Source organism: Misgurnus anguillicaudatus, chromosome 15 (genome assembly GCF_027580225.2).
Source record: "Misgurnus anguillicaudatus chromosome 15, ASM2758022v2, whole genome shotgun sequence".
NCBI lineage: Eukaryota > Metazoa > Chordata > Actinopteri > Cypriniformes > Cobitidae > Misgurnus > Misgurnus anguillicaudatus.
Window position 1 is genome coordinate 25,922,628 of NC_073351.2, and position 24,949 is coordinate 25,947,576.

The following is a 24,949-nucleotide window of genomic DNA, read 5'->3' on the forward strand; positions in this document are numbered from 1 at the left end:
TTTTTCCCATTTTGTTTGTTTGTTTGTTTATTGTTTGTTTGAAAGCAGAGGGTCTGTTCTTTCATTTGATATATTTGTATGTTTTTACATTTTTAGAAGAAATTTTTTCTTGTGAAAATCACAAAAAATACTGGCGGGAAACTTTTCAAAAAATGGCTGGCGGGGAATGAGTTAATGATTTACCATCTACATAAAAAAACATTTAGCCTCAGTTATTTTTCAATTAGGAATTGTGAACACTCTTCTTGTCATTTATTAAGCTTAATATCCATTTTTTGGTTTTATATCCAAATAAATCACCGATGCACAATTTACTTGTATATTTATTAGGCAGTCTTGCCCTCTTCAATATGGCAGGACCCAGGATTTGGTGACCCGTATGGTGTCTATGTATGTCTATGGCTCCATCCAATTCTACAATCTTTAAGCTGAGCCATAACTGCAATCTGGTTTCATTTTTTTTATTTATTATTGAATTCTGCATTTCATGCAACTCTTTCCCTGCATAGTGTCATTGGTTTTGAATGTGACTGTTCTGTTTGGAGTGTCATTCATTATTTGCACTTGGCAGACATCAAGTACTGTACTGTAGGTTAAAACCACAGATCCTTGTCTTCTACCGCTTTTGTCCTCATTTCAGATGTCTCGTTTTTTGTAGCCATAACAAAATATGTCTTGATTTTTCTATTGTTTAACTAATATTCATGCATGCCTTTTTGTATACCCTTTGCTTTTCTCTTCGTCGTACTGTTGGTTACCTAATGGTATGAGAAAATGGATTTTGCCTTATAAGACAGAGAAAGACTTAATTCATTTGTTCTATTGTACTTTTGTTTTTGTCTGTCTTGAATGTGTGGTCAGAGTTAAATTGATGCTCGAAGACTGTTCATCTATACTGGTTCATGGTTTATCACGTCCATGAATATCTTGTTTGGGGAGCAAGCCACCGATCTGCATGCAAGCTTTTGAACAAGCTGTTATGCAACGGGGGTCTTGTCCAAGCAGGCTCCTTTGTTTTCTGCTTGTTTATCCCATGTTTGTTTTCAAGCATTTGTATGACGCCACTGCTGCTGCTGTCTACAGGTCTGCTTTGTCAGAGAATATCTCTCTCTCCAGGCTGACATGTAAAGGATTCTTAAATAAACAACATTAGTTTCCTGTAAAACTGTTGTACTGTTGTTGTTGTTTTGTGGATGACAGCCTGTTGCTATCACAATGTTTGCAGGTCAGTTTTTCATGGTTTATTTTTGCTTATAAAACTGGAAGTAACATTCAAGCTTTTTATCTTAACACGGGGTTCCCACGGTTTCTTGAAATCCTTGAAAGTTTGTGAATTTGGGGGAAAATTCAAGGCCCTGCATGGGAAGTTTTTGAAAATATACATGCATAGATACAGATCATTGAAAGTGCTTGAATCTATTTTATGCAAGACTTTTTCTTATTCCCTGTGTAGTTTAGGATAATATCATAATATTTCTAGACTTTTTAAGCACACATGCTAAACTGTTCACTTTAAATGCTTATATCTTCTGTATGCGAATTTTGATTCATACCAAAATGCTTTTTTGCATAGTTGTGTTTCACACATGAAAACGTCTCGGTTACGTATGTAACTGTTATTCACAGAGAAGGGAACGAGGCGCTGCGTCTCCCTTGCTATACTTCCTGCGTCTCTGTAACGCCGTCTCTGGCAATATTTCAGATAGTGATATACTTCCTGGCTCCCGCGTCACCCTGTCTTTGTCGTTAAGCCTCACCATTGGTTGAATTTGATATACACATTCATACGCGCTTACCCCTGGAGGCGTCCCCAAAGTGTCACCGCAGTGACACAGCGGGGGTTCCCTTGAAAGGGAACTGTAACAATGTATCTTAAAAGATAACACAATGTAACCTTTCTCTTACTTGAAATGTGTCCCCACATTTAGTCCTTGAATTTTAGGGTATTGGACCTAAGTCCTTGAAAGGTCCTTGAATTTGAAGTTAACTAAGGTGTGGGAACCCTGTTAACAACTACTTTGGATACACTGTCAGAAAAAGGTCCTTAACTCTCACTGGGACATTAGTACCCTTTAAAAAGGTCCTAATATGCACTATTTAGGTAGAATTATGTATACCTTTGGTACCAGTATGTACACTGTAAGCAGGGCCGCATTAACCATAGGGCTAGGCGGGGCTAAAGCCCCGGGGCCCGAACAAGTAGGGGGCCCGTGATTGGCTGTGAAGCAGATTGACTGCTACTAGACATCTGATTGCCAAAGCCTTACCACGCCCCCTACAAATTAGGTTTTTGCCGCCAGCCGCAGCACGCGCTTTTGAAGAAGCGCTGAGAGAGGAGAAGCGCCCGACGTCATTCGCGTCGGGCGCATTGTCCAATCGAATGAGGGGAGGGGCGGGCCTTACGTTGTGGCAAGGGAAGTTTACAAGGGCTTTGAAGAACCGGACTCCACTCGCTCACTTTCTCCTGCGTCTTTGTGCACCTCTCACCCTCAAACAAGGTCAGAGCAAGCGTCCTATTTTTAAAGTTTCTGCTAATATGACAGTTAACAGTAAAAGAGCGCTCACGCGTCAATATTTGATTGACAAGACAGCTTACTCGGTGGTTGCTTTGCAATATAAAAAGCCGCGCCGCACTGTATAGGCTGTATAGTCGCAAAACGTAGAACAACATTTGGTCAGACATCACTTTAAAATGGCATAAAATGGTGGAATGCTTTACCATCAGAAATTAAAACACTGAAAGGACTCAAGGTTTTTAATACACATTTAAAGCAATGGCTAAAACTGAAACAACTTTGTGAACGCTGATTATACAGGCTACAACTTAATGTATAAATTTGTTTAGATTCTGTGTAGTGACTACTACATCTATTTAAGCCCACATCTTATTTGATGTATTTATTGTATATATTTTAATAGCTATACATTTGTGCTTCAATACTCTGTAATCTCTGTTTTAACCTTACATGCCTAACCAGGGACAGGGGTTGCAAATTAGTCTTGGCTATAAACCTGTATGCATGGAATCTACTTTGTATTTTTTATAAAGCAATGTTTTATCCATTTGTCCCTGTCAAATAAACATTAAATAAATATAAATAAATAAATAAATAAATCAAACATCAGAAATAAAGTAATCTACTGCCATTGACTGAATCGCTTTTGTAAAATAAATAAGAATGAATGTTGAATTTATAGTGAAAGATAGGTACTGTATATTTGATTACTTTACACAATATAATATTACTCAGTGCTTTAAGTTTTTCAAGTAGGTCGATTTCTTGTGTGCCTTTGTTCTATTGTTATTAATTGTAACTCTTGTCATCAGTAAGCTTGAGATTATTTTCTTAAGTGAATATTATTTTTTGTGATATGGAAATTGGTCAAAAGAATTCAGAAATGTTAGTGGCATTAAATTTCCATATGATAAAATTCTTATTAAAAGTAATATAACTTGACTGTGAAGTATATCATTATTGTTAGATAAAATGACTCGTATAATGATAAAACATTTAGCTCATCGCCCACCCCTATATTCGCTATTAGCAAGTCATGTTTACAGGTTAGTGTTAATCTAACATCTTTTTTCGTGCAACTGTTATTCTGAATTATTCTAGATTATATTTATGTAAAACAACTTCAGCAGTGTTTTAGAAAAATGTGTTCTCTCTGTAGTTGGTGACCTAAAGTGGTGTTGGGGGGGGGGGGGGGGGGCCTGCAGTAATTCATAGCCCCGGGGCCCAGTGAGCTCTTAATGCGGCCCTGACTGTAAGCCTATACAGGTTGATTTATGGAAACTCGTTGCCCTAAAAAAGTTCATTTTGCCTGTTTGAAATAACAATTAATTTTAAGTTTAATGTACTAAATTTTTTAATTTCTTCCAATATTCCTGCACACTTTTTAGTTGACATTACTAGAAATTTGTGAGGAAACCCGTTGCATATAACTTTAGTTTTTATCACTTTGTATTACTTTTGATGTTATAAATGGTATTATAACACAAAAGTAATCACTGACTTTAAGTCAATCATTGAATAAATGTGATTCTCCACAAAAACGCACAGAAAACTGTGTTTTTGACATACATTGTCAGTACTGTGGAGAGAAATACAATAGAATGTTCTGAACATGGTTCATGTATGGAAACACTGATCACCTGAACAGTGACTTCATAAAATTATAATTTACAACAAAACAACATCAATAATAAAAGAGCTTGAACCTATATGACATTTTATTAACAAATATTTGAGTGGAGAAAGTTCTTATCAGTTTTTATTCTGTGAAAAAGCATAAAATAATCAAAATTTTTTACTTGAATGTTTTAGTTAAATTAATTTTGTAAGCTTAAAAGTTAAATCAACTAAACTTTTTAAGCTTTGGCTTCAAAACAGAAAATATTAAGTGATGTTTACTTGATTGTTTAAGTAAAGACAATTTTTAGGTTAACAGTGTACATTTGAGTTACGAATATTCACTGTTTGCTCCCAATACCTCTGAGGTACTAATATGAACTCTTTAGGGGGTACAATAAAGGTCTACTTTTTTTTTTTTTGAAAGGGTAGGCCTACCGCCTCAGTGACAGCTAGGGACCTTTTTTCTTTTTCTAGATAAACCACACATCCGTATATACATTTACACGCATGTAATCGTGTCGGGGCTACATGCAGCAAGTGTTTTTTACTATTTGTTAACTCGTCGTAACAAACCAGCGCACATGCAACTAACACACATGTATTTTGAACCATATGTTTATTCAAATCTGTTTATGCAATTTACACAAAGACCTTGACTGCTAGGATCAGTAAGAATAGTCGAAAGGCCAAGTATGGCTTATGTGTCTCGAAATGCAGGTTTTAATTCAATAGGTGTCACTCACCTACCTGTTGCCCTCCTGCTTAGAGATTAGTGCTGTTTAATTTCACAGATGCAGATGGGCTTGGGTAAGAATGATTAAGTAAATAAGTAATCTGGGCTGTAGTATATATAGTTGTTGTGGATTTTGTAGCACTGATGAAGATGGGACAGGCTGCGACCTTGCCCTGCAGAAAAGGTGGTACATATGTCACCGAGCTTCATGAATGGTTCAGGTAAGTTTTTCAGGTTGACTTGTGTAGTAGTGCCAGATGGTGCTTTAGAGCATTTTGAGTTAACAAAATGCAGCATGAAGTTAAAAACAACTTGGTTTTGCAGGTCAATTCAACCTATTTTAAGTTTTTACTTGTGATACGTTGACATAACTTTAAAAAAGTGGAAATTGTTTAGCTTAATTTATGAAGTTAAAGTAACAAAAATATATGTTGATTTAACATAATTTTTACCGTGTGCAAACTAAATACCCTTCATTCTAGATCCTTAAAATAGCTGTAAAATGTAACTCAATGGTAGAGCATTGCTTAAGCAGAACAAAAGTCATGGGTTCGAACCCAGGGAACACACATAGGCCTACTAATAAGAAATGTATACCTTATGCACAGTAAATTGCTTTGGATGAAATCGTAAGATAACTTATGCGATGCATGCTCAGTAATAGAATGGTATTTTTTTAAGGTCTGGTTTTCATTCTCTTTATATCTTGACCTTTTACTTCAGAGTGTTACATTTATGTTGTGATAAGACAATATATGTGTTGCATTTATTGCTATTTATATGTAAGCTGTGTTCAGTAAATCATCCTGTAAATAATGTTAAAATAGCTCCTAATAGGTTCTAATTTGACATTTATCTGTAAATATGTAAAATTACAGAAAAAAAATATATTTTTGTATTATGGAAAATTCTGTAATATATTGTGCCCGTTATTTTACGGTATTTTTCCTGCACCCCGGCTGCCGGAATTTTACTGTTTTTTTACGGATTTTTTTTTTACAGTGGCAATTGAAAAATATACTGGCAGCCTGCAACTAAACATCAAACTTTTTTGATAAATGTCTGTTTAAATAAAAAATAAAATAAAAGTATTTAATGACATTTATGCACTTCTATACCTCTGTTCTCAAAGGAAATTTCTGAATGAGTGTCCCAGTGGACAGATCACCCTCCATGAGTTCAGACGTCACTTCTGCAATGGCACTGTGGGAAAAGAGTCGGCGGAGTACGCGGAGCAGATATTCCGCACGCTGGATAACAATGAGGTCTTGCATGACTCAAATAAACACGACTCATGTCAGATGATAAAGCTTAAAGCATGATGTTTTCAGACTGGTTTTGCCATAACTTTCTGCAGGACATGTTGACTTGAAAAGAGGCCTGACACTTGTATAAAAACATTTGCCAAACAGACATTAACAATGCTGTAGTTTACATTAGTATATACTATATAGGTGTAGTAAAAATTTTTAGGGTTTTTAACCTTACCATAGTAAATATTAAAGTATGCAAGAGTATTAGTTTCTTAATTCACTATACATAATGCTATACATAATACTACATTATGCATTATGTACAGTAGTAATTATACTACATTATACTACAATTGTCTACAGTTTAATATATAGTAAATACTAAAGTATAGCCTACCACAGTATTTTTCACGTGGGAGTCTTTTTTTATTTTTATTTTAGGTGTTAGTTAATGTGTAACAATGATATGTGCTTCATTTTAGGATGGGGTTGTGGACTTCAGAGAGTATGTGACAGCTATTAGTATGCTTATTGAGGGCTCAACAGTGGAAAAGCTTCGCTGGTCCTTTAAACTCTATGACAAAGACAAAGATGGAGCCATAACACGGTCAGAGATGCTTGAAATCATGCAGGTAAATGATCGAATTTGTATTACTTGCAATATGTATGACCCAGTGAAGACACAGCTGAAGTCAATTTTTTGTGATTTACTGTTTTCTATGTAAAATAATCCTACACAATGTAAAGATATCTTTAATATTGACTGAGTTGGTGTCAAAGATTAAAATCAATGAAATATATCATTATTAGATTATGAGACTTTAAAGGAAAACACCACCGTTTTTCAATATTTTACTATGTTCTTACCTCATCAACTTTGAATTAATACATACCTATCTTTTTTCAATGCATGCACTTTTAATCTTTGTACAGCACCTCGTGAATGTGTTAGAATTCATTCATTCCTATGGCTTCAAGCAAAAGTTTTATTTTGTGCCACCATACTTACTTGTGTAACTACTCATGTAACAGTCTTTAAATAGAGAAAACATGGAAGTGTTTGGTGGCTTTTAAATTCATCCCTGTTTGGAGCCATAGGAATGAATGGGGCTAGGCTAAATGCTAACACATTCACAAGGCGCTGTACAAAGATTAAAAGTGCAAGCATTGGAAAAATATAGGTATGTATAAGTTGAGGTAAGAACATAGTAAAATATTGAAAAACGGTGGTGTTTTCCTTTAACCTGGATTTCACGGACAGGGTCACAGATAACTAGTACATTGCCAATAAGAAATCATAAAGTGTAGTTTATTCTGATGTTAAAAGTTACATGATTTGCTCCACTAGAGTGCAGTATATAATCAGTTCTAGATGTTTCATGCTGATTCTTAGGCTGTGTACAAAATGAGTGTAGCAGCATCACTGACCAAACCTGATCCATTGACTGCTGAAGAGTGCACCAATAGGATATTTCAACGGCTGGACAAAGATAACAATGGTAATGTGAAATTGCACTGCACTTTAAATTGGACACATCATTTCGCCCACTTTTGGGGTGGATTATCCCTGCTAAAAACAAAAATGAAATAAAAATCTGATGGTTTCCATTATAAATGCTATAATATGAACCATCAGCTGTTTACTATTACAAAAATTATTTTTGGGCCTTATTCCAGTAGGATTTAATGCTTTAAATCAACTACAAGTCAATTACATGTTACTAAAAGATGTTCTTTTGGTTTCTGTCTACCAAATAACAGCTTACCAATAGAAGCCAACTTATTACCAGCAGAGACTATTTTAGCTTCCAATAAAACCAATTTCTGGGATGGTTTCTGTTGTTTTTCAGTAAAGTACCCAGCATGTATTAATCGGCATGTGTGATGGTTATATAAGACACAATATGATTTTTATTCTTTCCATCTGTGTAGCTGTAATCAGTCAAGAGGAATTCATTGAAGGGGCATTGAGTGACGAATGGATCAGAGAGATGCTGGAGTGTGATCCAAACACAGTGAAGATGGAGAGGCCTCTGAAAGGGCACACAGTACTCTAAACTAGGGGTTAGCCAATATTGAAAACACAACAAAAGTTTTTTTCTTTTTTTAATTGATTAGTTTTATTTTCATCGTCATTTTATTAATGATGATATCATATCAAAATCATGGTCACTGCAAGAGATAAAAACATATATTTTCAATATCTTCACTACTGCTGATGTATCATAAATTGATACAATATAACAACAATATGCATTATGTTTTTATTTTAACCCGATGTTTAGGAAGTTATTATTTGTAAATCAGTAATTAAACTTTGCTTGACTATACATTTTACTCATGCCATTGTCTATGCTTACATGCAAACTCTAAATAGCTAAGTAGTTGTTTTAATGGCATATTAATTTAAAGCTGTTTTCAGTATGCCATGTCAAAAGTTTGCTGCCAGTCACTGGAAAGAAGCTACAGGGTACAGTTGTTTATCAGTCTTGCAATGTATATGAATTTTGTATAAGTTTATTATAAAACTATTTATATAACTGTAAGAAATAAAGATATGATCATGTACTTTTACGTCTGATTATTGTAAACAAAACACCATATAATAATAATAATAAACTCGATCAGAGGTCTTTTTCAGGCCAAGGACCCCTTAATGGATAAAGAGGAGGAGCAAGGACACCCAGTACATGTATCAAATTAAGAATGGATTTATTTACCTTGTTATGATGGTTATTAAAATTATAAAAAAAATTGTATACACAGTTACATACTTTTAACATAACTTTTTAAATGTAATGAATACATTTTAATGTGGACACCTTCATTTTAATCAAGTTTTGTATCATTTCTATTATTAACCTATTAATTTCTATTCATAATTGAATCTGTAAATTTTTTTTGAAGGACCTCCAGTAATACCACCACAGACCGCCAAGGGGCCCTGGACCCCCTGTTGAAGACCCATGGGCAAGATTCTTACACAAGCATATAAATGGGACTGAGAAAAATACATTCAGGATAACGTTACTTTCATATTAGGCTGCATATTATGTAGAGAAAGACGTATATTAATATTGTATTGTATTGATAAGTGCAGAATATTATCTCTCCACGTGATCCGTACTTTATTTATAATTAATAATTATGCACGGCATTTCTCACAACAAAAAAACAATCAAAACGTTTTTTCCAGATTGCATTTGTCGTTGTACAAACAGCTGTTAACAGCTCAGCAACTGACTTCACAGTTTTGACCAAATAACAACTTTGGTTACGGTACAGAAAGTGTCTGATTTAAACATATGTAGAGAGACAAAAGGACTGGATTGCAGGTCAATAAAGAAATCACACGAGAAACTTTTAATTCTCTAATTTGCCGCCACACACACAATCCTGGCATAACCTATTCTAAAACGCTTGAGAGAGAAATTACAAAACCTACTATGGCCGAGTAGGTTTCTTCATATGAATATTAATTAGTTTCCGGTGACGTTATTTGTTACCGCCTATGGCGACTGATTCATTTTTAAATATTAATTAGGCGCGCTGTGGCCTTCCAATAGTAAATGAATGGCTTATGAATATTAATCACCAAGCCTAAACCATAGTAAAATATTCCTTGCCTGTGACGTCTCACATTCCCACTTTCATTGTCGACATGGCGCTGGCGAGGTGGGAGCACAAACTACGGAAAGAGCAAACCTCGTAAAGAGATTAAAAGACATAAAGGAGAGGAGATCCACGCATTTTTTTTCACACTTAGGACGCCGATCCAACTTTGGTAAGAAACTGTAACAGAGATGTTGGCGGAATAGTTGACCAATATATAAGATACTTTCCAGTTGGTTTTCCTTGGCTTCCAAAAAGTTGTTTGAGTGCGAAACAACTTGCGTGTTACCTTGTTTTTGCATTATTATGTTTTGTTTAAAGATGCATGTCGCAAATGTAAAGTGAGCAGTGAGTGATAAATCATAATCTTAACAGCTCACAACTACTAATCTGTGAATATTTACATAGCCTTAGGGTTCGGATATATTACAATAGCATTTATATAGAAGTGTTTAGTTAAACAGAAACCTCTAGCATCAGTGTAATTTTTATACATGTTTTCTGCTATAATATTATGTTTAAATAAGGTATATTTTAACTGGTTTTATGATAGTTAAAGTACAGCTGTGTTTGTGGTGTAGTGATTCACACATTCCACGTAGCCACGCACGAACAAGAGCTTCTCTCTGTAACACGAGTGTAGGCTACTTTACCTGTGATCTGCTCTGGTTTGTAGAGTTAAAATAAAGATAAACCTTCTTTCATTTGTCTTGTAAAGCAGCAAATATACAGATGGGTCATTTGCATATGCGGGTTTATTCATATGCAACATGTCAACGATCTGTCATTTTGCTTATGCGTAGTGTTTACAGTCACTGAGGTGGAATACTTCACCAACACGATTTTTTTAGGAATGTTTTACGTGATGGATAATTTTAAAAACGGGTTTACTATTCCTAACTACCCACACGTAAAAGTACAGTATACTTAGTATTTATTACAATAAACTTCATAAACTTCAGGATGAAGTATTACCTGTAGTGAATTGATGAGCTTTAATCAATACTGTAGTACACATTAGTGTTTACTATAGTAGTTTATCCGTTCTTTTTATGGAAAGGTTGTTCAAAATCACTGTGATACCCAGGAATTACAGTTTACCATAAAGTACAGTTTACTATAGTAAAAAAAGGGTTTTTATGATAGAAAAAAAGATAAACGTGGACCTGTTTCTGTGCATTTACCTAAGCGGTGTGGAATTTATTTTTGCTGTTAGCTATAGATAGAGTACGAAATGGCAACAAGCAGCCCTTCTCCCTTCCATGCGGTTATGTGAAGTATGATGCATCAAATTCTTTATCGACACGTTGGCTCGGGATAGTGTGGCATGGAGAGTTTTTATAGATGTTTTAAGTCTGAGAATAGTCTGTCAGTATTTGGTTTGTTGCTGCATGAGTATAAAAGTCTGCCTAGTGATGCCTAATATAGCCACCAGTATGTCAGAGTGGAATTTTTGACACTTTTTCAGTGTATGAAACAAGAAAAAGCTGTTTTGCTGTTCCATCTTTTTTCCTTTTTTTATTTCTAAGTGAAGGAGTCTGTTGTAACCAGGGTTTCTCCTCCCACGTGCGAAGTATAAAGGCTTGTGCACATCTGTGTTCTTCAGTGCTCTTGTAACGCTCCTTTTGGCTTAAACACTGCAATTTTTTCCTTCACGACGTGAATCCAAGCATTAAACACAATATTAATAGACTCTGTATATAAGGCTCATCCACACTATCAATAACACTGTGGGTTATCTTTAAAAAGAAACTTTAACAATACGGGGCGGTCTTCCCAGACAGAGTTTAGATTAATCCAGGACTAAGCCTTAGTTATATTAGGACATTTATGTCATTTTTTTTATTCAAATACAATACTGGTGTGCATCTTGTGACAAAACAATGGCACTGATATATGTTAAAATATGTCGGCAGCATTTTAGTCTGGAACTAGAATAGGGCTGAACAATATTTATTAATAGCATGGTGGTAATGAGTGTGTTTACATGCACAGAATAAGCAGATAACTAGCAAAAATCTTTTTATTAAAGAAAGCCGCTTTCTTGCGTTTACATGCAAATCAACAAACCGGCCATGCAGACAACTGCGTTTACATGGGACTTCGAGATTTGTCAGGTTTCTTGCAGGTAGTGATGCCCCTTCCAGCCTTGTGAAGGTGTACAATTTTGTCTGTATAGTGTCTTTGGACAGCTCTTTGGTCTTGGCCATGTTAGTAGTTTGATTCTTACTGATTGTATGTGGTGGACAGGTGTCTTTATGCAGCTAACGACCTCAAACAGGTGCATCTAATTTAGGATAATAAATGGAGTGGAGGTGGACATTTGAAAGGCAGACTGAGGCCCTGTCACAATTGGCACACTCCGGACTTGTGGTCCTCCTTAGAGTCCACACTTTGACGACATCATGAAGTCCAGACTTTAGGGACCCTTGATGCGAGTCCACGTGGGTGCACCGGAGTCGTATTTTGGGACAGACTCGAGCATCAGACCGGAAATGGGTAGAGAAGTTGCCCGTCAGTGTGAACTCCTCCCTTGCGTCGTCTGATTGGTCTGATTGCTCTTTTGCAAGGACCTCTAGGTTGGTAAAGTGCGCAAAGCCTGCTGCAGTGCGGGCTTCGCCGGAGACTGCATCAAGGGGGCTAAGGGGGCGCTGATGAGCACACTTCAGAGCGTAAAAATGACAGATGGGACACCCTACGGACTCGTAGACTAAGCGAGCATGCGCAATTTAAGTCCACGAGACCGAAAGTCCACATGAAGTGTGCCATTTGGGACAGGGCCTAACAGGTCTTTGAGGGTCAGAATTTCAGCTGATAGACAGGTGTTCAAATACTTATTTGCAACTGCATCACACAAATAAATAATTTAAAAATCATACATTGTGACTTCTGGACTGTTTTTAGATTATGTCTCTCACAGTGGACATGCACCACAACGACAATTTCAGACCCCTCCATGATCTCCAACTGGGAGATCCCGAAAAAATAGCAGGGTGTTCAAATACACATTTTCCTCACTGTATATAAAGAATACACTATCAACTCTTACCAAGGTTACGTTTGTACTTTGTTTACATTTAACAGTTAAAATTACTGTTAACATTTGTGTGACTGTGTCACTACTATTGCACTTTAATGCTGCTGTTGCCACCTTATGACAATGGATTTATGCCACGTTCCAGGCAACCTATAACCCGTGTTTTTCCAACCTTCTACCCGTGAAAGTGCACTGGAACGGCAGTCAATCCCATGACTTCCCACCCGTGAACTCTTATTAGATCGATGTACTCCCAGTTCCGAGCTCTGACTTCACATAGACTGCGAAACCATACAAAACAACAATGGAGGCCCCCACGGATGCAGTGTTTTAAGGTGGTACACAGTGGGAATACACTTTAGCACAATATAACGTTGCAGTCAAATAATACGATTATGTATTACAATGTTATGTGTCTAAAACAATAAGTATGTCGTGAAAGTATATCGCCGCATGGACATGTTAAGGTGACGTAAATTCCTTGCACTCAGGTAGTTTGTAGGGTTGTGAAAATTAATCGGGCAAATGCGCGTTTTCTCAATGAATGAATTTGAATGAATTATGGTGTAATGCAGCCACATTCAAAAGCCAGGGGGCGCTCTCGCTTAGAAACACCATTTGTGCCACAGAAGTAGTAGCATTACTAACACTATTCCAGGAAATATCTAGAGGCATATTTATATCGCTGTTCTTTAGATTGTTTCAGGTATTTTCATGATAATAAAGAATATTTTAAATGATTGTGTTTGACGAGTGTTGCTTTTTTAAATGCACGTTATAAACGAGTCAAACTTGTAGTGATTTTAGATTGATATGGACTTCCTACTGATCACGGAGCCGTAGTACATGCACAAGCTGTGCATGAAACCCTGAATCGGGGCCTTACGATTCAGAATCGTTTTTAGACAGGTCTTTTTAATGGGAACGCGATGCATCGATGCACATCCCTAGTAGTTTGGCGTGACTTGCCTGGAACGCTATAAAGTCGTGAGTCGTGGTTTGAAGTCGTAATTTACGGGTTCAAAAACATGCCTGGAACGCAGCATTACACTTCGAATTAGTCAATTGGATGGAAAAAGCTCTTAATTTTATATGCACTAAACAATGCCTGCCAGCTGCAATCACTAATAAAACATTGTTCCATATTTTTTATCATTAATATAATTATTGCAAATATTCTTGAAATATCATGATATCATTTTAAGGCTATATCACCCCTAATACCATCACGTTAGGTGCTTAAGGGCTTATTTTTATTTTATCTCTACACTTTTTGTACATTTACGGAGAGCTCACAATGATAGAAATTGAAACTTTAATTTAGGATCTAAACATTTTTACTATTTTAATAATTTTCTTTTTTATTATTGTTTATTAAGGCTATTGTTAATTTATTATATATATATATATTTATAAGATTATATTATAATATAATTAATTAATATTATACTATATATTAGGGCTGCACGATTTGGGTAATTTTTCCTATTGCGGTTATTGATGCTAATATTGCGATGTGCGATTGCGATTATACTAAATGGTATCATGAGTCAACTTGATGGGTTTTAAGAAAAATCCACACACAGTTTAGCTAAAATGTGTATTTGTAAAACTAGAATTGTTTTCGTATTGCCACGTAATGTAGCAACTGCTCAGTGTCAGTTATCCTAAATCTAAAATACCGCCATACAACAGACATAGAGGTTTTTTTTAGCTACCAGATCACTGTCAACCTCCTCTGCATCCATCTTCGCTCTGGTATAAGTGACGACGCACACCACAGACGTGCATGCCACACGTGCACTGCCTTTTTTGTTCGTTTTTCTTTCTTTTTTTAAACAGCAAGGGAAATCGTCAAACTGTTATCAGAAACAAGTCCACACATTTATTTATTTAATATAATTGCAACATTTTGCTGTCATATAAACGCACAGGCTGACATCGCGATTGCGATGCGATTAATTGTGCAGCACTACTATATATATATATATATAATATATTAATATTTATTATAATTGTTCAGGATATTTTTATCTATCAAATGAACCTGCTGAAGATTATGTTTAAAGCACATAGTTATCTTATACATCTCTGACATGTTTTTCTACGCCTGCGTTAACTTGAGGCACGCTTGCTGGCTTACATGCTCACCTGCCATAAATGCTTTTATTTTAGTTGAAATGAATGACCCGAAGGCTGCTATTTTCTTCAGTATGTGCCAGCAGAGGTTTTTCTGTCAGTCAGTCAGTAGCTAATAGAGCTGAGGGTGGATGCGCTTCATACACACTGTGCCCTTAGGTGGCCGCACTGATGGTTTTGAGTGCCCATTAGGATGTTTTTGTGTTAGGGCGTATTCATGTTATTGTCAGCCTGTTTCGGTATGGTCATAGTGACCATGAAATGGAGAGTAATATTTACATTAAAAGGAACAGACAATTGTCTCGCTTGAAATAAAGGGCATTGAATCTTTTGTGTTTAATAGATTGTGTTGCGAATTTGTTCTGAGAGTCTAGCAATGATGACATAGGGAAAATATGAGGCTTGTCTGTAGATTTTCCTTTGTCTGTGAGTTATTGTTATGTTCAAATGTTTTGATGGTTGACAGCGTACTGTTTACGCACGTGCATGCACCCTCTTGATTTTTCCCACATTGAGAACTCTGAACCCAGAATGCTGAATGTTTATGACTTGATTCATGTTTGAATTCTTGTGATTTATTGATTTGAGCTTCACAAAGCATGTGTTATCGCTTCTAGCAGGCTGGAAGCCACAGTGTTCCAGCCATGAGAGGAAATTCCAGCCATGCAAAAATCTGCAATGCAAAGCAACCTGCACTTAGCCTGAGCATAAGTTACGTGGTTATAACAAAGGTCTCACACAAAGGAAGCGGAACTAGACTCTCATTGGTTGTTTTATTAATGTAGATTTAGATTAATTGTTTTTTTTTTAAAGAAATGTTTGTAGTGTAATGTCTGCAGGAAATAATGTTACCAGGTTTTTTGTTTACTGTGTGACTGTGAACATGTAGCAGATGTCATGTTTGGAAAACACAGCTTTTCTAGACATAACATGAGTGTCTATACAGAGGCTTGGTTAGTTGTACGGTTGTGTATACAGATTAAAACGCTCAAGAGTTTTCTTTTTAGACTTGAGTCCTAAACAGTTTATATAAAACGTTTTTAATAACTTTATTAAATACTTTGCTGGGAACTGAAAGGTCATACACCGTAGCCTTACCTGTTTTAAAGCATCCTTAAACATTTTGGTTTGTTGTTGTGAACTTCTTAAAATATCTATCATGCCTGGCCTGTTAATCATAGAAATGTGTTTTGCACAGAAGATGAGCAAAAGGTATGAGTATTTTTTCTTGTTTCATAACAAGAATACTTTTGGCTTACTACCATTGTGTTACAGTGGAAAATGTTCGATCCACTTCTCATCTCGCACAATCTGACACTTTAATTTTACAATGCAAAGGTTTTCAAATTCTTAATGAACACTTAAAGGAATATTCCATTTTCTTAAAAGAAAAATCCAGTAATTTACTCACCACCATGTCATCCAAAGTGTTGATGTTTCTTTGTTCAGTCGAGAAGAAACTACGTTTCCCGAGGAAAACATTGAAGGATTTTTCTCATTTTAATGGACCCCAACAGAGCCCAACATTTAATACCTAACCCAACGACTATAAACGATCCCAAACGAGGCACAAGGGTCTTATCTAGCGAAACGATTGTCATTTTTGACAAGAAAAATAAAAAATATCCACAACTTCTTGTCTAAATCCGGTCGTGATGCGCCAGCGGGACCCCACGCAATACGTCATGACGTCAAGAGGTCACAGAGGACGAACGCGAAACTCTGCCCCAGTGTTTACAAATGTGTTGAAAGAGGACCGTTCCTACATTGTTGTATGTCAACTGATACTAATTAATGTCTTTGTGTCATTTTATTGTTTACAATGGTCCGCAAATTTGCGTGTTATATATGTAACACGTGACCTCCCTACGTCACTACGCATTTACGTTAGGTCGTGCTGGACCAGACCTAGACGAGAAGTTGTGGTTTAAAAGAGCATATTTTTTATTTTTCTTGTCAAAAATGACAATCGTTTCGCTAGATAAGACCCTTCTGCCTCGTTTGGGATTGTTTATAGTCCTTTGAAACTCAACTCGTTGAAAAAAACTGTTAAGTGTTGAGTTAAGTATTAAATGTTGGGCTCTATTAAAGTCCATTAAAATGAGAAAAATCCTGCAATGTTTTCCTCAAAAAACATAATTTCTTCTTGACTGAACAAAGAAAGACATCAACATTTTGGATGACATAGTGGTAAGTAAATTATCTGGATTTTTCTTTTAAGAAAATGGAATATTCCTTTAAAGCGCAACTATGGTCCGATTCATGATTTACATTTCCTTTGGTGCGCAAGTGTGTGTTAGTACATGTTAACGATATGGAAAATGTATAAACCCCAAGGTAAACGATGACGCAAGTTATCGTCTTCAAAGTACATTTCTTTTCTTGGACTACACAAACACACGGATTGTAGGCAACAGTTTACTTTCTGGGATTGTTGATGTAAAGACCGACATTATACTAATTCTTCCCGCTTCGGACTCTCAGTCTGTAAGTTAACTCCTGTCATCATTGCGTGCGAATCTTTCAAACATTGTAAGGAGCGTCACATTTCCAGCCGACGTCAGAGGTATTCAGGCCAATCACAACGTACAGATTAGCTTAGGGTCGATTCTTAGGGTCCCGATTCAATTCAGATTTGCATATTTCGCATATTTCTTGTGTCATTACGTCACATTTGGGTTTCGATAACATCACATTATTAGTTTGTAGTAACTTTTTAAAATCAATTTTGGTATTTGGTATTCGATTCAGCATCATGCATGTCAGCATCGCGATGCATCTGAGAATCCAATTTCCCCCCACCCCTATTATCTATACATCAGGACATGACAGAGCATCTCTTCACCTCCTCATTTCGGGATTAAAAGTGAAAAATGCAGCCTCTGCTGTGTTCTCGGGCCTTGAGCCAAAATGCCCTAACAATGTGTCCCCGTTAGTCCCCCACACAAAGTGCCCAGTGTCCCCAGCAGCAGTGCAAACACTGTGCCAGTAATTGAAATAAATGGCTCGGTTATTCTTTAAAATCAGTGGCTAATGGTTGGCTCTTGACTGCGTAACCCGGGGAACGGCATGAATCCGAGAACCGGCCAACACTTCACCTAAAGGATGTTCTCTCCTCTCTGGAACCACGGCTGTAATTTACCAAGCATACTTTTGTTTGTGGTTAGATGTGAAGATCATGCAGAAAGATTTTGTTGCACATAAGTGACGCAGTCTGAAAACGCAGACAAAAAAATTCTCTTTTTGATTTTGTGATGTTATAAAATCATCCCACATAATGTAAAGACGTTTTATGAAAAATAAACTTAATTTCTGTAAAGGGGACATATCATGAAAATCTGACTTGTTCCATGTTTAAGTGCTATAATTAGGCCCCCAGTGCTTGTATCAACCTAGAAAATGTGAAAAAGATATACCAAGTAACTTAGCTTTGGTAAACCATTCTCTGCAAGCATGTGAAAAAATAGGTCATTGGAATTTGTCTCCCCTTGTGATGTCAGAAGGGGATAATACCGCACCTTAATCTGCACTATTCAACCACGGCACTGCCATTTACTGCAAAGATCAGCTCATTTTTTCACAAAACGGCCCATTTTTGCTCACACCTACAAAGTGGCAATTTTAACATGCTAAAAGAAATTATCTATATGCTATTTTGAGCTAGAACTTTACATACACTGTATACTCTGGGAACACCAAATATTTATTTGTCATCTTAAAAAAAAGTCCCCTTTAATATTAATTTTGTAAAGTCATGTCAAAGATTGACACAGACAGTGTCACATAAATTGTTAAGTCTACTTGTTTCTAGCTTCAATGCGAAATTGTGTATCCATGATGTGATACATTTGTCGTGTATCAAAATGATCTGCACCGTGCACAACGGTGTCTCTGTGCAATAGTACAGAGTAGTTCAGTTGTAGTGGATTTATTTGGTTTTGGTACATTTAGTGTCAAAGTCAAATGTTGATGTGTCTAACATGTACATCAACCCATTGATATGTTTTTCTGTTTCGTCTTGATGCAGGATTAACAAATCAGATCAGAACAAGATGATGTCGGATGCGAGTGACATGCTGGCAGCTGCCTTGGAGCAAATGGACGGCATCATAGCAGGTAAAACATGTTCATTGTGACTAAGCTGTGCTTTTTTAAAAATTAGTAGAAATCATAAAAACAAAAAATATGACTTAGTGCTGAAACATTCTCTTGCCTTCTTTTAAAGCAACACCAAAGAGTACCTTAAAATAACGCTTCCAAAACAGTTTCAGTCATTCATCCACTCGAAACAGGGTGAACAGCACTTTCACATTCGCTTTGCAGCCCTTTATTCGGACAAAACCGCACTAAAGAAGTTTCCAACCGTTGGGTAGCGGTCCTGTAGTTCGAGTGAAAACGACAAAAACTTGCTTTACGGCAGACCTACAATCCAATCAGAGCCAGCTATGCCTCAGTATTTACGACAGTGGTAATGGACAATTACGCTTCTAACCTGTAGGGGGAGCAAAGAGCAAAAACTCTTTGGAGTTGCTTTATGTTAGTTTTGAACCCATCCCAAAACACACTTATAATTCACTTTACGTTGGTAAGCCCATTTACAGTATTCTAGCCAAACTGGAGATGTTCGGCAGAGATCCCACTGGCTGCTTTTATAAAACTCTTACAAGGCTTTGTAAGATTAGACGGATATTACTGTGCCGTCCAACAAGCGTACTATAAGGCAGACATTTCAAATTGGAGTCGCATGTCTGATCACATGATTTCCTGAGGTCTCAGAAGTTCAAGCATTTACTCAGCCTAGTTCTGACTTGAGTGGTTATTATATTTCCCCAGCACAGTCATACTATCCTATACTCCACAATACTCAATATCAGTGTCTTTTGTTAGTAAAAGATTCATGTTTCAATTATTATATAGGGAAAGAATTTCTGATTATTGTGTTGGTTGCCAGAACCTTTTCTGTGCCTATTTTTATTTGCATGCTTTGTACTGTAGTACAAATTCCGTCTCTCTCGTGAAGCCAACACGGAAGTCCTATTAAAGGGGCACTCTACTTTTTTTGAAAATATGCTAATTTTTTAGCTCTCCTAGAGTTAAACATTTGATTTTGATTGTTTTGGGATACATTCAGCTGATCTCCGGGTCTGGTGGTACCACTTTCAGCATAGCTTAGCATAACCCATTGAATCTGATTAGACCATTAGCATTGCGTCAAAAAATAACCAAAGAGTTTCAATATTTTTCTATTTAAAACTTGACTCTTCTGTAGTTACATTGTGTACTAAGACCAACGGAAAATTAAAAGTTGCGATTTGGCTGGGAACAATACTTTCATTCTGGCGTAATAATCAAGGACTTTGCTGCCGTAACATGGCTGCAGCAGGCATAGTGATATTACACACTGCTCAAAAATAGTCCCCTTACTTTTAATAGCAGGGGACTATTTTCAGGTGCTGCGTAATATCATTGCATCTCCTGCAGCCTTGTTACGGCAGCAAAGTCCTTGATTATTACGCCAGAATGAGAGTATAGTTCCTAGCCATATCTGCCTAGAAAATTGCAGCTTTTAATTTTCTTTCGGTCTTCGTACACGATGTAACTACAAAAGAGTCAAGTTTTAAAAATGAAAAATATCAAAACTCTTTGGTTATTTTAAGCGCGACGCTATGGTCTAATCAGATTCAATGAATTATGCTAAGCTATGCTTCAAATGGTACCACCAGACCTGGAGATCAGCTGAATGGATTCCAAAATGATAAAAATCAAATGTTTAACTCTAGGGAAGCTGGAAAATGAGCATATTTTCAAAAAAGTGGAGTGTCCCTTTAAATTGCTGGCTGGCTGACTGAAGTCAGTCCCATAGACCCCCCCCCCCCATGTTAAGATGCCCAACTTGTACATATGTTCACAGCCTGGTACAAAAAGGGTTTTTGGTCTATATAGCAAATTTTGGGGGTGACTTTTTTGTACATTATATTAAGCCTTAAAGTTCTGCATAAATAAGGACGTGGCCACTTGAGTGACAGGTGAATTGCTGCTGCTGTTACCAAGCTAGGTGGACGTGGTTCAGCAACCAGGCACCTCAGCTACACCCACATTCCGATTCTCATTTTCAATTATCCTTGCGTGACATGCTGCCAAGATGGCGACACTCAGCTCCGCCCACTTTCAGCTTACGTTTGACGTCACAGAGACTACGTCCATGTTTTACACAGCCTATGTTTATTTCTGACCAACCTACAAGCTCACACCAAAGTACAAATTAAAAATCCTTATGAACTGTCTTGTGTTTTTCTATGGCATTCAGGCTCCAAGTCTCTGGATTACTCCAATGGCATCTTTGATTGTCAGTCTCCAACATCGCCCTTCATGGGCAGCTTGCGAGCCCTAAATCTACTGGAGGACCTGAGGGGTGTCCTGGAGCTCATGGACACTGATGAAAGAGAGAGTCTGCGTTGCCAGATCCCCGACTCTACTGCAGACAGTCTGGTGGAGTGGCTGCAGGGTCATATGGTACAAAACCACATTCTAACTTTAACTGGAATTTTCACTCTCTAGATATGAGACTATGAGCTAATGTGTATAAACTATGTATTTCCATTTAATGAGGTACATAAGTATTCATACGGCCATACAAATTATGTAGTACATTTTCAGTGTGATAAATGCACATTAAAATAAGTTGTTGATAGGCTTATGTTATTATTATAAACAGCCAGCCTCATGGGGTTGTTGTTATGTCTTACGTGCTAAGCTTTGTAGAAATTGCTGCTTGCCTGTTTGTGTTTCATTGATGTTAAACTGTATGCTGAAGAGTCTTGGTTGTAGTTTTCTTCAGTAAACAGTGTTACTCCTTCGTGTCTTGAGACAGATTGGGTGGCTGCCAGGGGAGAGTCAACCCATAATACCATATTGAGTCTGCTTACACAGAGTATTATGTTAGGTCACTCACTGCTTAACTTTTGTTGGCCCAATAAATAGTGCATGCAAACCACTTGGATTGCATTAGCTTGAATCTCAAGCAACCCTGTTTTCCTGATAAATATATATTTTTTTGGCAGTCAAATGGACACATTTCAATTACCGGAGATGTTTACCAGGACAGACTTAATCGTCTTGAGGGTGACAAAGAGTCCCTTGTGCTTCAGGTAACTTTCTAGATGCATGCATATGGGTGAAGGTAAATTTTTCTGCTTTTTTAAATTGATATATTTTTTTATTATTTTAATCCTTTGATACTCATTGTCATGCATCACAAGATGTTACAGGCCATTACAGGCATATAATATTTTCTACCAAGGTAGAGTGTTTCTTTGAATCTCAGAGATAGCTCATAAAATGTATAACCTGAATGCATTGTAAGTCATCTTGGAAAAAGGTTTCTTCAAATTGCTTAAATGTAATAACTGTTTGCAGGTGAGTGTTCTTACAGACCAAGTGGATGCACAGGGGGAAAAGATAAGAGATCTAGACGTATGCCTCGATGAGCACCGTGAAAAACTAAACGCCACTGAAGAAATGTTACAACAGGTGGGTTAAATGGTCACATGGTGACCACGTCTCCAGCCTCCACTAAACTGTCCAAATAAATGCAAATATGTTTTTTTCTTCATGCTCATATGTGCAAACATTTCATCCAAGATGCAATCATTTTTCCTCAGGAGCTCTTGTGCAGATCATCCTTGGAGACTCAGAAGCTGGAGCTGATGGCAGAGATTTCCAACCTGAAACTCAAAATGAATGCTATGGAGAAGGAGAGACTCGATTTTGACGAAAGGTTCGGAGACAGTGAGGTAAGGAACACGCAATGCGTACATACGAGCGTTCCCACAGACTTACATTTTGTTTTTGGCAGCACATCTGACATGTGAGGTCTGTACGGCATTTTTGTAATTGGGTGATTCTCGCGAAATTAGACTTATGAGGTGTCATGAAACATTTTGATAAAAAAAGTAAATGCAAAGTAAGAGTATCAAAATAGGAAGCATACAGTTACAAACAATACATCATACAAACCAATTTAGCTGTTTTTTTCACATTTAAGTGGGAATTTTAATTACCGCAACGTGTTCATGATTGGATTTGGGTTCTTTGACATGGAAATATTTATAATCTAAAAAAATAAATAGCTTCAGTGCATGTTATACTATAAACATTTACAGTAAAGAAACATGTGGGTATTTGCTGATCATTGGTAAATGTAGAGACAATAATAAGGAATATAAATGTGTCCAAGACCAATTTTCTCATCCTCCGCAACAATTTTTAATCATTGTTTAAGCCCTCAAAGAACTAACATTTTTCCAAAAAAAATTTGTTGGAAGGGACATAATTGACTGTGACAATCAAGATGGCTACCAGGTAAGCAGTTCTTTAGATAAGTTAAAATTTTGTTTGTCATAGTACCTAGACAACTTTTTAGTTCTCATTACCGAAACATGAGTTTGTAAATGCATATATTTAATGTAATATCATGTTGTGGTAATGATAATTTTTGATCTTGATAATCTAAAAATGTAAGTAATTATATAGGAAATATTTTTAAATCCTCTAAAAATAATGGTTATAGTAAGATCAGACCTTAATCTTATATGTGCAAAAAAAATTGGCTTTAAGGGCCTTTTTAAAAAAATCTGATGCTAGACACCTTCTAAGTCTGGATTTTGTGAGAATCACCCAATTGCGTGCGGCTCCGCATCCGTAAATGACTGAATTTATTCAAGTATAAACCAGGTTTAAATGAGGGGTCAGAGTCACAACAGAGCGCGGCTACTGGCGCCACGCTGTCATGTGAGAGAGGTAGTGAACAACTCAATGTGCAAAATATTTTAATGTCAATTTTGGTCAATTTACGAGTGATCTAGGTAGTGAAAAACGTGATGTGCAAATGTGTGGCACCACAAATAAATGAATGTATTGGAAACACTGCATACTAAAGTGAAGAAAGAGGAAAAATAACTTGTGCTTGGCCTTTAACGTTAAAAGCAGTCCTTGGTTGGTTTGTGATTTCATCAATGGTGCACACTGCACAGAGCGTTTTTGTTTGGCTGGTTTAACATACTGGAATGATGAATGTACGTTTTGATTAGTGCTTTTGCAACATAGCCAACCTTTGTTTCAGCGAAAGCCTGAAGCAGAAAGATTTTTGTTCAACAATGCGTTCTGTTATCTCTTTCACATCCACCAGTCACGTCATGTTGTGGTACAGATGTCTGTCCCACAGTGCATTGGGCTTTTAACTGTTCTTTTCTGTTTGGACTGAAGGCAATCACAAAACCGTCATTTTCCAAATACCTCTGGGTTTCCTTCTTAAAAATGATTGTGAGTGGCCTCTCTTTTCTCTGAGAGCAGTCGTTACCACTGGGAACTGAATCCCACGGTGGATGTGCAGGCGTAAGGAGGACCCAAATTAGTGCTGGGATTCCAGAGGTTCGTGGGAGTGGTGTTCATCGCTGTTTTAAAAAATACACATCTGGTGACTATAGATAGCACAGCACTGGATTGAAAGGCCTTGGATAGGCTGAATGGTTGGAGACCTTGTGCTCTTTGTCAGGTGCACATAGGGTCTCTATCACCTTTCACAGAAACCAGGTTTTGTCTTTGTTTTGTCATACCTTTCCTCTCAGGCTAGCTCTGGCCTTGTAATATTTACCATTCGTCCTACAGTTTTCTAAAGCAAAGATAAAATTTATTTTCTTGAAGGTGTGTTTGGTCTAGGATAGCAGACACATTTTAAGATTAAAATAGTATGCGCTGTTTCCTGTGTTATTTTGCTGCCACATAATTTACTGGGTCAGCAAGATTTACAGATTTAAAACAAACGATAAATGAATACATCAGAAATAAATGGCAATCAGAATGGGATCAATGTCTAAATAATAAGTTGCATGAAATAAATCCTGATGTGAGGAAAAAACATAATTCCTGTTTTGATGAACGATGGAATCAAGTTATATATACAAGATGTAGAATAGGACATTCAAGAATCACACACCAATTTTTACTCTCAGGAGAAAACCATCCAAAATGTTCATCTTGT

The 24,949-nt window shown here is 36.8% G+C and overlaps 2 protein-coding genes across 9 annotated transcripts in view; both read left to right on the top strand.

The window, feature by feature from the left end:
- Positions 1-4,647: 4,647 nt before the first annotated feature.
- On the top strand, positions 4,648-8,690 carry LOC129419034 (guanylyl cyclase inhibitory protein). Its single transcript, XM_055174022.2, has 5 exons — positions 4,648-5,090; positions 6,002-6,134; positions 6,605-6,754; positions 7,516-7,621; positions 8,055-8,690. Exons 1-5 carry the CDS (start codon positions 5,014-5,016, stop codon positions 8,177-8,179), a joined length of 591 nt encoding a protein of 196 aa, XP_055029997.1. The 5' UTR covers positions 4,648-5,013; the 3' UTR covers positions 8,180-8,690.
- Positions 8,691-9,749: 1,059 nt separating this feature from the next.
- ppfibp1b (PPFIA binding protein 1b) overlaps positions 9,750-24,949 on the top strand; it is a 45,149-nt gene continuing 29,949 nt past the window's right edge. For all 8 annotated transcript variants that reach the window (XM_073853662.1, XM_073853664.1, XM_073853666.1 and 5 more), the window contains exons 1-6: positions 9,750-9,906; positions 18,938-19,026; positions 21,218-21,423; positions 21,972-22,058; positions 22,327-22,440; positions 22,572-22,703. In XM_073853662.1, the coding sequence (XP_073709763.1) occupies positions 18,963-19,026; positions 21,218-21,423; positions 21,972-22,058; positions 22,327-22,440; positions 22,572-22,703 (603 nt within the window). In that variant the 5' untranslated portion in view covers positions 9,750-9,906; positions 18,938-18,962. The remainder of the gene's footprint in view (positions 9,907-18,937; positions 19,027-21,217; positions 21,424-21,971; positions 22,059-22,326; positions 22,441-22,571; positions 22,704-24,949) is intronic.